Source organism: Callorhinus ursinus, unplaced genomic scaffold (assembly GCF_003265705.2).
Source record: "Callorhinus ursinus isolate GAN/ISIS: 27379988/994484 unplaced genomic scaffold, GSC_fseal_2.0 scaffold39, whole genome shotgun sequence".
NCBI classification, from domain to species: domain Eukaryota; kingdom Metazoa; phylum Chordata; class Mammalia; order Carnivora; family Otariidae; genus Callorhinus; species Callorhinus ursinus.
In genome coordinates, this window is record NW_027397101.1 from 5,217,826 (window position 1) to 5,236,506 (window position 18,681).

At 44.7% G+C, this 18,681-nt stretch overlaps 1 protein-coding gene across 9 annotated transcripts in view; it reads left to right on the top strand.

Moving 5' to 3' along the window:
• AOPEP (aminopeptidase O (putative)) overlaps positions 1-18,681 on the top strand; it is a 347,107-nt gene that overhangs the window by 207,771 nt on the left and 120,655 nt on the right. For all 9 annotated transcript variants that reach the window (XR_012374760.1, XM_073880702.1, XM_073880706.1 and 6 more), the window contains one exon: positions 18,157-18,259. Coding sequence is in view for 8 of the 9 variants with exons in the window: in XM_073880702.1 (XP_073736803.1) it covers positions 18,157-18,259 (103 nt within the window). In the remaining variant the exon portion in view is untranslated. The remainder of the gene's footprint in view (positions 1-18,156; positions 18,260-18,681) is intronic.

Genomic DNA, 18,681 nt, shown 5'->3' on the forward strand with positions numbered 1-18,681 from the left:
CTGAAGTTTTTCTCAAAATTTTTATTTCTGATCCTTGAAGAACACAGCGGTCTTTTCCCACCCACATGTGGGAACTCATCCACTCGCAGCCACCCAAACCTGCCTCATGGAAAAGTGCCCCTCCTTTGAGAGTCCCTTGTCTCTGCCACACACCCACCTCCACCCAGAGGCTCAGCCTCCGCTGCTCCTCCATGCTGGGGCCTGAGACTCCCAGCGTGCCCGCTTCGGGCTCCAGCGGCCCCACAGGCTGGGAACAAATCCTTTCCCTCTCCCCTAGGCAGCTCCCTTCCCGTGGCCTTCAGTATCTAGTCCAGACCTTCCCCCCTTCCCCACTCTCCCTTCCTTCTCTTGCCTCCTGTCCCCCAGGGAAAACCGACACCATCAGCCATGTTCTTCCTTCACTTCTATCAACGCATCAACATCCACATCTCTCTGATCTCTCAGAGCCCCGAGAGCCAACCTGTCAGTCTCAGTACAACTAAAGACACATTTCTAGTTCCAGAGGTGGCAGTGAAAATGCGTGTGCATTGATGTAAATCTAGAACTTACGTATATCTAAGTGAGCTTTTCTTCCCATGAGGAAGAAGGGAAGGGAGGATCCATTTATGAAGGGAGAATGAAGTTCCCATCACTTGGGACTGTGGGCCAGGGTCATGAATCTAGGGAAACTATTTTTTTCCTGAGGTCATTTTGCCCTTCGGATCGTCAGATTCTGTAAACATATTCCAGTCTTTATATTATTGGAACTCCTCTGCTTTGTTTGGTACTATTGACAAGTCTTCCGTTCTGGGAATCTCTGTCACCTGCCTTTCCTGGGAGCCCCTCTGGCTCTCTTTTTTCTGGCTCTCCGGTGCCCCTTTGCTGTCCCTCCTCCATCTTCTTCAGGCTCTTCTCTTCGCCTGCCTCTTCAGAGCTGGTGTTGCTTTGGGGGCTCTGCTCTTTGGCACATCCTCCTGGAGTGGTCCCATCTACACCCCCTGTCATGGGTAGGATTCTCCAAAAGCAGACCCTGAGACAAGATTCATGTGGAAGAGATTTATTAGGAAGTATGCCCAGGACAGGAAGTAGAAGCAAGGAGAAGGGGAGAAGGCCAAGGCAGGGTGCTATGATATCAAGTCAAGTCCCATAGGATGGCCCTGGAAGGTGGTGTGGGTCAGTGTCAGAGTTGTCCCCACAGGGGTACGGCCCAGACTGTGGACACACCCCTGCACCTGTCCCCATTGCTTCGACAAATGTATGTTCCCAGGTACTTCCGACTCTTGTGTTTGCAGGCAAAACAGGCTCGGGCCACCCGAGAGCCACATCTGACCAAGAGTCATAGAGAGCATGCTGGGAGTTGATGTGCACACAGGTGATAAAAGGGCCCCATGGATTGTGAGTGGGGCGTGGGCGTTGTTGGCCATACCTTCCCTCTTTGCTGGAGGCTCCCACATCTACAGACTGGCTCCACTCTCCTTCAAAGATAGATGTGACTGCTTAGCTACCCATTTGACATCCTGTCTTCCTGGTGGCCCTACAGGCCTCTCACACTGGTAACCCCACTCCCTGGGCCCCATCTGCTCGCCTCCTATGGCAGTGAGCTCCTCCATGGTGGCTCACATTCCCATGCTCATCCCAGGCCAAAAGTGGGGGTCTTCCAATTCCTCCTCCTCTCCACTCCTTGCCCTGGGAGGGTTTCAGCCGGCACTGTGAACTTTCCTCATAAGTATTCTCAGCTGGGTCCTTCTCCATTCCTGGTACTGCTGTCTCCCTGGATTTGAGTCCCATTAATAACTCGCTGGTACCAATCCAACAGCCTCCGACTTGATCTTTCTCTCCCATCAAATCCACCTTCCTCGTCGCCGCTGGGGAGCTGTCCTTGAAACACCTTCTGATTCTGCCACCTCCTTGCTTAAAACTCCCAAAGCTTCCCTTCACCTCTGGGAAAAAGCTCAGGGTCCTTAACATAGCAGGCACAGTGCCACACACCAGCTGTCCTGCCTGTTGGAACAGTCTCTTCTCTTTCCATCCTTTGTTTCACCCTCCAGCCGCCTCACTCGGTTCATACCCAACCCTACGGCATCGGTTTGCTGGGGCCGCCATAACAGACTACCCCAGACCAGTACGTGCAAATGTACTTCCTCCACTCCTGGAGGGTGAAAGTCCAAGATCGAGGTGTCAGCAGGTTTGGCTTCTTCTGCAGCATCTCTCCTTGGCTTGCAGGTAACCCCTTCTCGCTGAGTCCTCGCACAGTCCCTCCTCTGCGTGTTTGCACTCCTGGTGTCTCTTTGTACACCCGAATCGCCTCGTCTGGTAAAGGGAGCCGACCAAATGCCCCGTTTTAACTGACCTAGCTCTTTAAAGGCCCTGTCTCTAAATCGAGTCACCTTCTGAGGTACTGAGGGTTAGGGCTTCAACATAAAAATTTTGGAGAAATAGAATGCAGCCCATAACATCTACAATCTCGCTGTTCTTTCTTACCTCCTTGCCTTGTCTTCATGTTGTCTCTATTAGAATAGCCTCCCTTTGTCACAAGACTCCAAATCGTCACGATTCAGCACAGATATCACTGTGTTCCAGAAGTCTCAGGCTCTCCCCTGACAAGATAAGTGCATGACCCTCCTTTGTACCCGCTAAATGCTCCGGTTGTATCTCCATCCCTGATCTTACTATGTTATTTGATAATTATATTTAGAATGAGCCACGTTATATTGCCAATATTTGACTATTTTTAACCTACAGAAACAGCAGTTTCACATGGTCTAACCTAATGCATCTTTCTTCTGGGTCATAAGCCTTTTGAACCCAGCGACTGTGTCTTTTTTTTTTTTTTTTACCTCTGTATACCATAGGATTGGGCACTGAATGGGTACTTGATAAATGTTGAAGAAACGAATGTCATAGATGACACATCTCTGTCCCTGAGGTTCTTTCTATCTTATTTACATAGAGTTGAAATACTGGTCTCAACACAGTAGATAGAAAAACCCTAGGCTGCATCCTGAGAGGTTACTATTGGTAGGCTTAGCTAGAAAGGGCCGCTGGGGAGGTGTGAGGTTTGAGCTGGGATGGTTAAGAAGGGTTGGCATTGAGACTGGGAAAGGGCTGGAAGGAAGGGAATTCAAGGAGCAAAGCCTGGCAGGCATAAACAGAAGATTAATTGTGGAAATGGGCATTAAGTGAGAATGAGCTTCCTGGGGAGGATAGACATCAGGAACCTGTGAGACCGAAGGGGGCCAGGGAAGGAGAGGCTAAGTAATGGAGTTCCTTAGAGGTCAGATTCAAGAGTTTGCACGTGACCATCCAGGCACTGGGGAGCTGTTTTCAGTTCCAGGAATGACGTAATGAAAATGGGAGTTCTGGGAAGATTACCCAGCCTGTGAGATCACACATGACCAGAGAGACAGAGTCTATCTAGAAGCCAGATGGAATTGGGTGGCCATTTCAGGAACCCACACCTTGGTTTAGAAGAGTTTGGGATGCTCTTCCTGATTGGCCTGAGGCTCTAAGTTGCTCATTTGGCGCTATTCAAAACTGGTTGAAGTGTCAGTACAGCTTCAAAGAAGGCTTCTAATAATATGATGTAGAGCTTTCTCTAATCGCAGATAAGGATTGACCCAGTAAAGGAAGTGGTTGAATATGTGGGCTTTGTGAAGTTTGTTATGACTTTAACAGAGTGAAAGGCAACAGTCCCAGTTCCTGCTTGGCCAAAGCCTGGTGTGTCCTGCCTCATTTTAGAGAAAAACCATCTGAGAATGCAGGCCCGGGCTCTCTCCCGAGCTTGTTGGTCTTCAGGTCTCAAGCCAGGAGAGTAGTGTAGGGTTTAGGGAGTAAGCTTGGAAGCCAGAGTGGCTGGATTTGAGTCCCATCCTGACTCCTCAACTTGCTGTGTGACCTTTAGAGAGTTACACAAGTACAATGAGCTTTGGTCTCCTCACTATAACATGGGAATATACACACAATAGTTTCTACTTTATAGGTGAGTGGAGGGGGGTAATGTGATGAATATATAAAAATCAGTTAGAATACATGTAATGGGTTGAATCACAGAGAATTGCCATTTTGGTGGATCTAAAAGGCTCAGTGATATCAATTTCCAATGGTTCATCCTATAGTAAATACTCAACACATATTAGGGGCTGTCATCTCGACCCTCTGACACCTGGTCAATGTTTGCCCAACAAGTGACAGAGGGCACAAGGATGCAGCCCCTGCAGCTAGCCCCACTCTCTCTTCTGGTTTATTCTGGTTTCTGTCTCTTCTTTCACTGCTGCCACCCTTCCCTGGTGACCATACAGGCACCCTGCTCCTGTCTCTTTACCCACCAGAGCCTGGAAACACCTACTTTCCTCTTGACAAACTTGCAATTGGCTAGAATGCTCAAAAAGTTAATTTTATTAAGAAGTTAAGAGGATGTTTAAAAAGGGAGGGGCATGGGGGAGACAAGAATGCCTGGTTACAAATGAAAAGATGGGATTAAAAGCAAAAACAAACCAAAAAAAAAAAAAGTTTGAACATTAAACAAAGATGCTCAAACCAATAGCTTGAGGTAAGAATTAACTTGGCAATGCTTCTGAGACAAATGGAATCTTCATACCTTCCTGGAACCTACTTCTGGTCTAATCTCTACATTAGGACCGGGCTGGTGTCCCCTCTGGCTCCACTCGGTACAGTTTCCCCAGCATTCTGTGCAGAATCTGACCTCAGCCCTGAGAAGAAAGCAGTTCTTGCCTCTATGGCTTTGAGAGTTCTTACCTGGGTTCCAACCACTGACACTGGCCTGTGGAGTTCCTGAGGTCTCTTCATGTGTATCCAGCGATTCTTACCCTTCATTCTCCATCTCTCAGGCTCGGGAACACCTTCACCCCCATTTTTTCTGTCTAATTCTCTTTTTTGGAGCCACACTCACTAGCAAGCTAGCTGTATAGACAGCGTCTACCCTTCTGTGACAGGACGGGGCTCTACCTGTGCCAGCATTTTCTGAAAAACTTGAAGACTCTCAGCTAGCCAGAAATGACTCTGCACTTTCCTGTCCCGAAGGCCAGCTCTGTCCCCCTGAACTGCCCACTCAGTTCCTGTTTCCTGTTGGAGGGACTCCCTCAGTTCTCACTTCTTCTACCCGACAAAGATGACAGACATGTCCTGAATATTTGAACTCAAATAACACTCCCTGTTCATTTTTCTAGACCATTGCCTGGTTACTCATCACTCAGGTATTTCTAAGGGAGGGATGGAATTCTCCTTGATAGGCCTCTAATTACATATTTACTGTACACGGTGTTTCATTTTTGCAATTACATTTGGTAGGGTTTTGTAAATCTAGAAAAACATAAAGAAGAAATAAAGCAGTTCATAATCACTGCTTAGTTAAAAGTACATAACAGGAAAACCCAAACAGTTTAGAAAGGTACAAAATTTCATCCCCATCATTGTAGTCTTCACCCTAAGATAATCACTGCTAGCGTTTCCTTGTGAATTCTTCTGAAAATAAATTTTGTAAGTATATATGCATACTTCTGTCTTGCCCTGTGTGGCACTGATTCATTATAACCCTATTTGCCTGTGAAATAGTTTCCTTAAAAAATAATTCATATACATAAGCCGATCTGTAATAATTCACTCTTATTTTGCCCATCCTCTGAGGACATTTCACTCATGCAGCCAGTCCTAGCATGATATACATTACATTCTTGGCTAATGAGTGTTAGTTTCCCATTCAAAAATACTCTGGTCCTCCCTGTACCCTTCCCCCTGACACTGCCATTTCGTTTGTGTTTTGGCCAATAGTTTTGACCCAGAATGGCTGACAAAAAAAAAACAATGCAGGTATTCGCGTGGACCTGCTGCAGAGACACAAAAGAAGAATATTCTACTACACGTTAAAATGCAGTTTTGTAGGGACACCTGGGTGGCTCAGTCAATTAAGCGTCTACCTTCGGCTCAGGTCATGATCCCAGGGTCCTGGGATTGAGTCCCGCATTGGGCTCCTTGCTCAGCAGGGAGCCTGCTTCTCCCTCTGCTGCTCTCCCTGCTTGTGCTCTCTCTCTCTCTCTCTGATAAATAAATAAAATCTTTTAAAAAATGCAGTTTTATAGGGGTTTCTTCCTCTTTCATGTTAATGGTTGAGGAGAGAAAAAACTAAAAAGAGGGATTATGTTTCTGCTCAAGATTGCGCTGGAGGTTCTAGCCAAGGCATTTAGGCAAGAAAGTGAAATAGAAGGCATCCAGGTTGGAAAGGAAGAAGTAAAACTATCTCTTTTGCAGATAACATTATGTTATCTTAGGAAATCTTAAGAATCCTCCTTGCAAAAAACTGTTAGAACTAATCAACAAGTTCAGCAACGTTACAGGATACAAGATCAATATGTAAAAGTCCATTGTGTTTCTATACCTAGCTATAAGTAATCTGAAAATGAAATTAAGAAAATAAATTCATTTACAATAACATACAAAATAATTAAGTATTAGTAATAAATTTAACAGAAGTACAACACATATACTGGAAACTACAAAACATTGTTGAAAGAAATTAAAGAAGAACCAAATAAATGGAAAAAGTCTTATGTTCATGAGTTGGAAGACTTAAGATTGTTAAAATGGCAATACTCCCTATGCTGATCTATGGAATCAGTGTCAAAATTTCAGCTGCCTATTTTTTTTTTGCAGACATGGACAAGCTGATCCTTAGGATCAGTTCATATGAAAATTCAAGGGACCCAGAATGAATAGCCAAAACGATCTTGAAGAATAGCAGAGGTTGAGGACTCACACTTTTCAATTCCAATACTTACCACAGAGCTACAATAATCAACATAATGTGATACAGACATATAGACCAATGGAATAAAATTGGGAGTCTAGAAACAAACTCTTCTTTCTTTTATGGTTGGTTGGTTTTTGATGAGGGTGCCAAGACCATTCAATGAGAGAAAGAATAGTCTTTTCAACAGATGGCCATGGGACAACTGGATATCCACATGCAGAAGAATGAAGTTAGACCTTCTGCTTCATACCACAAACAAAAATTAACATGGATCAAAGACTTAAATGTAAAAGCGGAAACTATAAAACTATTAGAGAAAAAAAAAACATAGGTATAAGTCTTCATGGCCTTTGGATTAGGCACCAGTTTCGTTTTTTTTTTTTAAGATTTTATTTATTTATTTGACAGAAAGAGACACAGCGAGAGAGGGAACACAAGCAGAGGGAGTGGGAGAGGGAGAAGCAGGCTTTCCGCTGAGCAGAGAGTCTGACGCAGGGCTCGATCCCAGGACTCTGGCATCATGACCTGAGCCGAAGGCAGACGCCCAACGACTGAGCCACCCAGGCACTCCTAGGCACCAGTTTCTTAAACTAAAGTACAAGTAACCAAAGGGGGAAAACAATCAATAAATTGGACTTCATCGAAATTAAAATCTTTTGTGTTTCAAAGGGCTCCATCAAGAAAGTGAAAAGACAACCCACAGAATGAGAGAAAATATTTGCAAATCATATATCTGAGGGGACTTGTATCCAGGATATATAAAGAACTCTTACAGTTCAACAATAAAAAGACAAATAACTCAATTGAAAAATGGGCAAAGGGGGAAAAAATGGGCAAAGGATCTAAATAGACATTTCTCCAAAGAAGATACACAAATGGCCAATAAGCACATAAAAAGATGTGTGACACTACTTGCCATCAGGGAAATGCAAATCCAAACTTCAGTGAGGTATCACTTCATACCTACTAGGACAGTATCCTGAAAAGATAAGAACAAGGGCTAGGAAGGTTTTGGAGAAATTAGAACCCTCCTACACTGTTGGTGGGAGTGAACTGGTGCAGCTCCTTTGGAAAGCAGTCTGACAGATCCTCAGAAGGTTCTATGTGGAGTTATCATTCAACCCTGCAACTCTACTCCTAGGTATTTACCCAAGAGAAATGAAAACATAAGTTCATCCAAAAACATGTACACAAATGTTCATAGAAGCATTATTCTTTTTTTTTTAAAGATTTTATTTATTTATTCATGAGAGAGAAAGAGAGAGAATCAGAGGGAGAAGCAGGCTCCCGCAGGGAGCCCAATGCGGGACTCGATCCCAGGATCCTGGGATCATGACCTGAGCCGAAGGCAGACGCTTAACCATCTGAGCCACCCAGGCGCCCTAGAAACATTATTCTTAACAGCCAATGGTGGGAACAACTCTAATGTCCATCAGCAGATGAATGGATCAATAAAACATGTTCTATTCATACAATGGAGTATCATTCAGCCATAAAAGGGAATGAAGTACTGTTACGTGCTACAAAAATGGATGCACCTTGAAAACATTAGGCTAAGTGAAAGAAGCCAGTCACAAAAGGCCACATGCTGTATGATTCCATTTATCTGAAATATTCAGAATAGGCAAAACCATAGAGACAAGAAGCAGATGAATGGTTGTCAGGGACTGGGGTGAAGGGAGAATGGAAAGTGACTGCCAGTGGGTGTGGCATCTTTCTGGGGTGATGAAAATGTTCTGCAGTTAGGTACTGGTGATAGTTACACAACCTTATGAATATACTGAAAACAGTGAATTGTACTTTTTTTTAAATGGTGAATTTTATGATATGTGAATTATATCTCAATTTTTTTTAAAGAAAGAGGGATTGATGGAAATCACTGGATATTTTATAACATCTCATAACATCATCTCAGCCTTAGCTGAGTTGACTAGCAATGTCTGAAGGAGAGATGGCAGATGAAATTATGGCAGGAGGCAGCTGGTGTCCTCGGGGCACTGGAGGGGACCCAAGGAGCCATTTCTAGCATTGGATGCCTAGAAGACATCTCCATAGTGTCTGTGGTATCACCACCCCACCTAGAAAGCATCCCTCAAGCACAAGTACATATGCATGAGTGTGTGTGTATGCGTGAATTTGTTTCCACTATATGCTCTACCTTCCATTTTTCTCTTAATAATATAATCCTAATTGTTCTATTTGCAACACATGTAGGTTTTTTTGAATGTTCCACAACTAACTGTGTAACTACCTGTTAATCACTGGACATTTTGGCGATTTCTAGGTTTTTGCTTTTACAAACAATGCTGTGGTGAATGGTCTTACTGTTAATGCACAGCCTGTTAAATGTAAGACCTAAATCGTACACGGTTGCCTGCGAGACTGGGAAGAGAGCTGTTCTCCCAACTACTTACCCTGTTTTATATCCTGGTAGGTACTGGGCTGCAAACCCAGGCAAGGCTCCACCCCTGTGGCTCCCAGTCCCCAGCGCTGTGCTATCCTCCGCCCAGCAGGGAAAAGTCCTTCCTCAGCTCCCACAGACCATCTGCTCCTCCTTGAGTCACGAGACGAACCCTTCCACTATCTCGGCGCATAGCAGCACAATGTGCTGTTGGTGTTCCAAAAGTGCTTCTAGCCTCTCCTTACAAAATGAAGCCAGTGCTTGTCTCATTTGCCTCTTTTCAGGATAGAGTCATAGGTTTTGTTTGATGAAGTACAAGAAAGGTTTTCCCTTGCTACCTTTTCTCCTTTTGCCTCCCGTAATTTCCAGGTTCTCTGTATTCCTGTGTTCTGAATGTGTGTGGCCAACTGACAGCTCACGTTTCATTATGATCACCCTAGCCCTACATAGGATGTGGGGCTCCTTTTAACCTGGCTTATGAGGATTCCAGCTCAGGTTTACCGCATATGCACCTGTCTCTCCTTTGCCCTCTCCCCCAGACTACAACACTGGAAACAGGATAATGAAAGCCTCTTACTGCTTGAATCCTATATTCTTGGGCTAAATCTATCCCCAGATACATGCGGTTGGGTAAAGTTCAGTTAAGTTCCTCTAATTCATTTAGGTATTTGTTGGTTGGTTGATTTTAATCAGAATCACCCTTGATGCTGATTTGGCATGACCAAGGCTGTAGAGCAAACCTACTGACTACACTGCAGGGATGAATACTGGTTTACATCTAAATGCTGCAGCTGAAATTATTCTGGGCCATTTTATCTCTGAAAATCATAGAATATTAGGGTCAGAAAGGACCTTAAAAGTGATTTCCCCTAACCTCCCACATCCCTGACAGACACCACCCAGGTTCTGTGGAAGATTTCGAGGACCTGGTTCTTCCTGTTCTGGAAAGCAGCAGTTTCCCTGTTGAGTACACCCATCTTACAGTGGCCTTCCTCTGACTGGCCCTGAACCTGCCTCCCTGTAAGGCCCGCCAGGTCATCTCATTCACTGCCAGAGTTGCACTGGATTTGCCTTGTTCTGCCCCAAACACATCCACATATTTGAAGACCACGGTCTTTCCTTTCCTGGTCACTAGGTCACATGTTTTGGAAATTTGTCATACATAATACAAGGTTGGGAGAACCCTTGCATCCTTGGGCTTGGTCCATTGCTGTTGTCTTCGTTGACAGTGGCCTTCTCCAAATGTGACCCCTGAACTGAACACAGCACTCTGAGGTTCTGCTTGTAAAGAATGCAGTGGAACTGTTACTGCTTCTCTTGTCTGGCTGGGCCAGAAAAGAATGGACCGGCATGGGTCAAGTCAGATGCACTCACACATACACCATATTTCATTTTTAAACCACTATGATAAACCTTCTCATGGCAGTCTTACTACTCTAATCCCCTCGCATTTTTCTCTCCTTAGTAACATTCACTGAGTGCTTCCAATGTGCCAAACACTGTTCTAAGCACTCTACATATGTTATCTCATTTAGTCCTCAAAATGGCCCTATGAGATTGGTACTGGCCATCTTCCTTCCCATGTGATAGATGAGGAGACCGATGTATAGAGGTGTTAAGCATTGGGCCATGTTTCCACAGCTACTAAGTGGCAAGCCGGGACGGAAGTAGAGGAAAGTCTGGCTCCAGAGCCCAGTCTTGACCCCTGCTCCCCATGCTGTCTGACCCCCTCCCCAGCAGTCCTTCCTGCTACATTCTCATTGCTCCTGTTGGGCCCATTGTGGTTATTATTTTGGAAGCCACATCAATCACCTCTTGCTGCATGTTGAGTTTACAGACAATTTAATATACTAAATCTCTTTCATAGGCCAAGGTTTAATTTTTAAAACCTCTGTCCTTAACTATTGTCGTATTAATTTTGGATCTTCATTTCAGCATGTCCTTGCTGTTCATGACCGTGGGTGCTGCCAGTCAACCAGCTAGACTCCCAGCTTGGACTGAAATGCAAATCTGTTACACCGGTACATCATCATTCTTTGGGCTCAGCCCTAAGTACTGCTCCCTCCTGGTTCTAGCAAGTAATTAATCAACAGCCTCGAGTTCTGTTTTTTAACTGACAAGCCATGAAACAACCACCATACACTCACCGCTTCTACATCCATTCTGCCGGCTGCCCTCTAGAAGTCAGGATGCCTGATGCCCACAGTGAATTTCTGGAAGTGGTCCTCTCGATACTCTAACTCCTGTAGTTCACCATTTTCTGTTCTAAGCACTCACGAGCTCTCTGTTCAATAACCCAGTCACAAATTTTGCCTTCCCTCCTCTTAGCCCCTCTTCCTTAGCAAATCAGAAGAGCATTTGTCTGTCCCCACCAGTCCCTTCCCCGTTGTCTCCATGATGATCCCTCCAGAGGTCTGTGATTGCCGGTGGAAGCTTTCAGAGCTGAGGCAGGTCAGGACTCTTGAAGGGAGTCCCCTTCCCCTGTCCCAGACGTCAGTTCCCACAGAACAATATGCTCCTTCCGCCGTGTACATCGTTCTCCTGAGGGGGAAGGTTGGAGCGAAGTGGGAGTCAAGTAGTTCTGTTGGTTCTGTCACCTCTTACCAGCTGGTCTTCCTTATGCTCTGAACATCACTTCTGAAGACCCTCTCGTTGTCCTGGACATTCTCCATTAGCATCGGTTCATTCTGACTTTTTGCCATCCCAGCAAGGATTTTCCAGCTTCGGGCTCTTGTATTGAGCTTTGCTTTTTGTTTTTGTTTTTGTTTTGTTTTCTTTGTCCAGCATCCCCTCCCCCCCTTCCATCTTTTGAACATGTCCTCTGAGAATTCACCTTCCGGAAACGTCCTGTGCAGTCAGAGTGGCGTCTGTGCCCTCCATTTTCTCCTCGTCTCCTTTGAAAACAGGTCCAGATTCTCTCTTGCTGTGGTGAATGTGGTAATATACAGCTCAGACCGTTGTATTCATCTGTTCTTTGTTTTTTTCTCTGGGATTTTGTTTCTTAGGTATTTCTGATTTATGGCCACTCAAAACCTGAGGACTGTTTTGGTTTTGTATTGCTTCTCATTACCTCCTGCTTTTCTAAATTTCATCTTTCATGTCCCTACCCTGATTATCAAAACTTGTGGACTCTGTTTGTGTTTTCTACAGTTCTGCTAACTACCGAATCTTTCCTTGTCACCTTTTTCAGCAGCTGACCTCTCCTGCTATAGGCTCCGACCGCTGGCCCCTTTCACCATCAGGGGGACAGGATATACCGTCCTCGCCTTTCTCTGGCTCCTTGGAGGGAAGCCTCCTTCTGTCTCAAATCATCTTAGCAATTGCCTTTTTCAGCACCAGAGCAATATCCTGCTGCGTCGGCTCCAGGATAATGGTCCCTGACAGGGAAGAACCTTCAGGCTGGATAACTGTTAAATCCATTGTGAAAAGCACACAGATAATCAAACTTGCTAAACAGTAGCTCTGACACGATACATCATTAGTTAAAGGTGTGCACCACTTTCTGTCCGCTTCTCTCTGCTAGTCGAGTGGGTGGCAAGGATGCACGTTTTATAGATGGGAACATTGTTGCAAAAACAAATGGAGGATCTAACATTCCTGTACTTCAAATCATTCCACCTTCCTTTTTTACCCAGAAATGTAAAAGTGGTGTAGACTGTGGGCTTGTGTGTCAGGGATTTGCCCAGCCCTAGCTTGCTGCAACTTTAGGCAACACCTGAAATCTGTTGTTTCTTTCTGTTTGTTTTCTGATGATTCTTCAAGGAGCAGCTTGAAACACCAATCTCTGAAGGGTTTACACTCAAAATTCTGTTTTGCAAAGGAAAAGGTGGAAGGGCTCATATATGTGCCATGTCTTCTTTAAAATACTTTTTATTTTGGAATGATTTTAGACTAATAAGCGGTTACTAAAACGAGGTCCTGTGTACTCTTAGCCCAGCTTCGCCTGATGAGAACATGTAGGACTTCGCCTGTCAGAGGCAGGGCCGGCGGTGTTCCCTGAAGTCCAGTCGGAATGCATGATGACCAGAAAGCAGCATTCATGCTGTGCTTACCAGATGCCAACAGGAACTCAGGCTAAGTGCTGTTAGATGCTACTACAGCAGCCTAATGAGGTGTCATGGTCACGATCACTGTCTGTCCTCTTTCCACAGATGAAGGATCGGGCTTCATGGGGTTGGGTGTCTCGAGTGGCACTTAAGTGGCAGAGTCAAGATTCACCCCAAACTCTTAACCAGTGTGTTAGGTTGCTTCCCCCCATAGGTTTCACATGTGCACTTGGGGCTCAGCAAAGTACCATGAGACCGGTTTCTGCACTTCCTCCGTTATGGTGGGTGAGTGAGGTCCTGCTCCCTGCCCTTCACACCTTGTGATTTGCCTGTGACTGATAGACAGACAAGCAGGTTGAAATGCTGAAGGGATGTTGTCTCGTCTTTCTGTCTCATCTCTGGGGTGCTTAGTCTCTGGCTCAGGCACGACAGTAGTAGTGAATTTACAGATGAAGATATCTCGTGGCTCTCACTTCTATGGCCAAGGGGTATGAGATGCAGAATGCTGGCAGACAGCCCGTCTGGGCTGTGGCGGGGCAGTGGGTGTTCGGACCCAAGCGGACACACCTGGGCACATTTCAGAGGCATTTTCCCAAATCCCACCTTTAGTGACACTCCTGCAGGATCAGTCCTTTCTTCAGGAGGGTTGATTCTAAGTCAAATCACTGTGTATCAAATACCACTGCTATCTGACAGCTCTTTAAATGTCCATATTGCTTCTGAGTGCGGCGGAAAGCCAGGAGGCAGGAAGGGAAAGGTCATGCTAATCTTGGTTGTTACATTTGGTGCCAGGTACAACAGAAACCAAGGGCATTTAAGCTCAAACGACCTTGGTAACTTGATCTCTCACATTCCATGTATTCCAGCCAAGGAAATAAACACTGGTGTGTAATGTTCAAGAGATGCTTAACACTTTTACATTTACAAAGTGCTTCCAAATTATCTGAGCCTCATCACACTCTCTGTACGTGAGGAAACTGAGCTTTGGGGAGGGTAAGCAACTTGTCTCAGTTTCTCCACATATTCGGCACAGGCACTGTGGGGTTCCGGATCTTGGGGAGGCCTCAGCATTCAGCAAGGGCTCCAGTGTTCCGTGACCCCGGGTTCCAGCCTCAACTCTGCCACTAACTAGCTTTGTGGTCTTTTCCAGGCCTCACTTTCCAGTGCTTTAAATGGGCGTACTCATGGTACCTGCCCCAGGTACATAAGAAGAGCTTGGCAGAGTACCTGGCACAGGGGGGATAACAGGAAATGGTAGCTGCTAGTATTAGTTCAATTCTCCATCCGTTAGGAATGAATCTGGCCATAATTAATAGACTAGTAAAGCAATCTTGACTTAAACAAACGATGAGAGTTCCTTTTCTCAGACAATAAAAAGTTTGAGGGCAGGCAGTCTTGGGCTGGCCAGCAGCTAAATGATCCCATTAAAGACTACGTTCTTTCATTTGATGGATCCTGGTCCCCATAGCATATTGACTTACTGTCTCCTGGTTGCAAGGTGGCCTCTGTACCTCCATCTACCAATCATACTTCCGTCTATCGTAAGGAAAGCAAAAGCTTTCCCAGAACCCCACCTCAACCACAGTAGACGTCTGCTTTTGTCTCATTGGCCTGGACCGTGTCTTCTGACTATTCATAGCTGCCGGGACACTTGGAAAGTGAGCATTTCACTTTTCAGATTTAATAGTATATGAGGCAGGAAAGCAGGTAGATGAGAATGCGACTGGCCCAGTGGTGTCTGCCACCGTTCTTTCTGCCTCTCCCGGCGTCATTTAAAAAACATACTTCGTTGTGCAGAGGGCTTCATTAATCCTCATCTTGTGTTCGGGGCACGTGAACAGCAAAGCTCCTTTCCTAGGCTGATTCCCTTTTATTCTCACAAAACGTGTACTGCTTTGCGTGCATCTATTTTTTCTTAACTTTCTGATTGAAATGTAACATACATAGGTATTTCTGGATGGCTCAGTAGATTTTTACTATGTATCCTTGTGAAAGCATCACTCATGGGGGCACCTGGGTGGCTCAGTCGTTAAGCGTCTGCCTTTGGCTCGGGTCATGATCCCGGGGTCCTGGGACCGAGCCCTGCATCGGGCTCCCTGCTCAGCAGGAAGCCTGCTTCTCCCTCTCCCACTCCCCCTGCTTGTGTTCCCTCTCTCGCTGTCTCTCTCTGTCAAATAAATAAATAAAATCTTTAAAAAAAAAAAAAAAGAAAGCACCACTCAGATCAATATATAGAACATTCCCAGCATCTCAGAAACCTTCCTCCTTTTCCTTGCTCTGTCAATACTCGCCCCCAAGGGTAACCATTATTCTGGTTACTCTGGTCTGTATCCCCATTGGTCTCTTTTGCCTGTTCCTTGGCCATAATTATTTAAATGGAATCATACACTGGCATGTAGTCAATTTTTGGGTGTGTCTTCTGTCACTCACCTGTGAGACTCATCTGTTTTTGCATGATGGGGGAGTTGATTTGTTTCCTGCTTTCTCTCCGTGCTTTGTCTCTCTGCCTAGACCTGGGATAAGTTGCATCATGAGAGCTGGAGTAGCACAGAAATGGAAGTCACCTTTTCCGCACTCATAGAGTATCTTTTCCTCGTAAAAACCACTTTCTCTGATTTCACATAAAGCTTGCCTGCGCCCTGCTCTCTCCAGCACGATGTCTACTTTAAAAGGAATCTCTTGGGGACTTGTAGATTTGCCTTGGATGCTGTCAGCATAAAAGAATTTTCTCGAACACTTCTTCATTTGGAGAAGGTGAAAGAAGAAAGTAAGAGAGGGATGCTTTCTGGAAGGACATATTTAGGCAAAGGGGGAAAAAGTACCAACTACAGGCGTCACTAGGAACTTGAGCTAGAAGCCAGCTTTCGGAGCCAAGATTTACGTCGGTCCTCTGTGTCCCTCCCCTTCTAATAGTCTCAGTACAAAGCTTAAGGCGTAAGAAGCTCACAGCAAGTCTGTCCCTCTTGGGGCTGGGAAAGCTGGTTTGAATTTAGGCCAACTCTGAGAGGCCATCCTCCTGCCAAGGCTGAGGGTGGTGGGCTTTGCCTATCAAAGCCAGGGTGCTTTCCTTTATAAAAACGCTCAGTCCCAGGACAAACTTGAGAGCAGGAATAAAGCTGGTGCTTTTCAATGGAGTCTTAAATGAAGATGAAAGAGACTAGTTATTGCTGCAAGTATGGTCATGGATAAGTCAGGGATCAAGCACAAAAATTGAAACTATGCAGTTAGCTCTGGTGGCCGGTTGTTGTCTCTACTTTAGGAATCTGCTGGTCCCGTGCCTTCTGTCTGCTGAGATAATGTACTGGAATACTCTGCAGATACTTAATCAGGGGTTCTTGCTTGGCAGCTAGAACACACTGTAAAGGTCCTGACTGGCAAGGTGGGCCATCCTCAGGCACTTCCATTCGGGTCCAGCATCCTGACACATTTGTGTCCGTGAGCATATGGGATTAAATGGGTGAACCACTGAGATTCATCGCCTCTAACATCAGATGACCAACCTTGAATTTAGCCCTATTTATTGCTAACAACTTCAGAATATTTTATTAAGTTTATTGAGTAATTTTTGTAGCTCTGGCTCTTGCTAGGGGCTTTGCATGTATTATCTCAATTATTCCCCACAGGAACTGGGGAGTTGGATGGGATTATTTCCAGTTTGCAAGTGAGTAAATTGAGGGTAAGAGAATTTAAGTAATCTGCCAGTAGGTAGCAAGTAGTAAGAAGTGGGGTTGAGATTCAACACCAGGTCTCTCGGATTCCAAAGGCCATGTACCTTGTAACACCACACTACTTTAGAAAAATAAGATCCCCCCCTTTCTGATGTGCCAACCCGATGGTCAACCCTTGCCTCCCCTCACCCCAAGTGACGCTCTTCAGACTGTTGAGCCAGTAAGTGACTGGTTTTAGAATAGCTGAAAGTTGTAAGTACGTTGCCACTCATTTTGATTTTAGCTAGTTGTTGAAGCTTCATTATTACCCAATTATATTTTTTAAAGGAATTTTTAAAAATACTTAAAGCTATAGGGGCACCTGGGTGGTGCAGCTGCTTAAGCATTCGACTCTTGGGTTTCGGCTGAGGTCATGATCTTAGGGTCATGAGATGGAGCCCCGCATCGGGCTCTGTGCTTAGTGGGGAGTATGCTTAAGACTCTCTTCCTATCCCTTTGCCCCCCCCCCAGCTCTTCTCTCTCTCTCTCTCTCTCTCTCTCTCTCTCTCAATTAAATAGATAAATCTTAAAAAAAAATACTTAAAGCTATAGAGCAAAATGGAAAGCACCCTGATAGATAATAAGGAGACATTGGTTTCAATGCTGATGTCACCACGACTCAAAACAAGCTATGAGACTGGGATGTAGTCTTAATTTCTATGTGCCTCAGTTTCCCTCATTTGTGAAATGAACAGGTTAAAGTGTATGCTGTTAATGCCTCTACCTGTTCTAAAAACATGGGCCGCTATGACTTCTGTTTTTGCTTTTGATATTTTAAAGTGGCTTCAGAGTACAAATATTTCTTAGACCTTAACTGCTTAAATGCAAATTAAGAGAAGTGGATAACATTGGGGCTTTCAGGATTTTTTTTTTAAAAGATATTAGTTCTTTGCCCTTCCGAGTAAAGCTGCATTTTCCATTGCATTTCCCAGTCCATCACTCCCACCAAAAGAAAAGCCCGTAGGTTCTTAAATAATTCATACTGCAGCTCAGATTCCTTGAGGGTCTGGCAAGCTTTAATCTTGGATAAAATGATGTAAAATATTGCCAATAGCCAACCTCGGGTTGCCAACCCAAATATAAATCCCTCCTTGTTTAATATATGAATTTATAATATAAACTGTTTTAAATTATACCTGGTACAATTGAATAGACCTCAGACACTGTTGAGCAACTTTGAAAATAAGGAATAAGATGATATTATGGTCTAATTATTGAGAAATGTGCATACTTAAACAAAATTTTACTGCATCATTTTAGACCCAATAAAGAGAAAACTGGCCATGTGAGTGACTCAGGATCATCTGTCATCAAACATGGGCTCAATCCCGAGAAGGTCTTCATGCAGGTTCATTATTTAAAGGTAAGTGCATGTAAGCAACAGAAGCCAGTTGTTACGGGGCAACACTCTTTAGGTTATACATGTAAACATTTAAACATGGCTGGGGCAAAAGAAAGAGACTATCCACATTGTAATGTCATATGACTGGGCAGGTACCTGAGGGTCTGATATTTAAAACGCTTCATATCCCAAAAATGAGACATGAATCAGTTTCCCTGCCCTGTACTTCCCTTCTCTCTGCTTCATGTCGGTTTTGAAGAGCTGAATCTTAAAATTGCTGTTAGGTTCCAAGGAGAAGACAGGAGGAATAAGGAAGTATTTTACGTCGTGAAGGCTTTTCCTGCTAGCTGAGGGAGACAGGAGCTGGGCCCCTCCTCGCTTTCAGTCCACGATGGACATTAGGCTTCATGTAAACCGAGGAAAAACCAGATGGTGATACCATT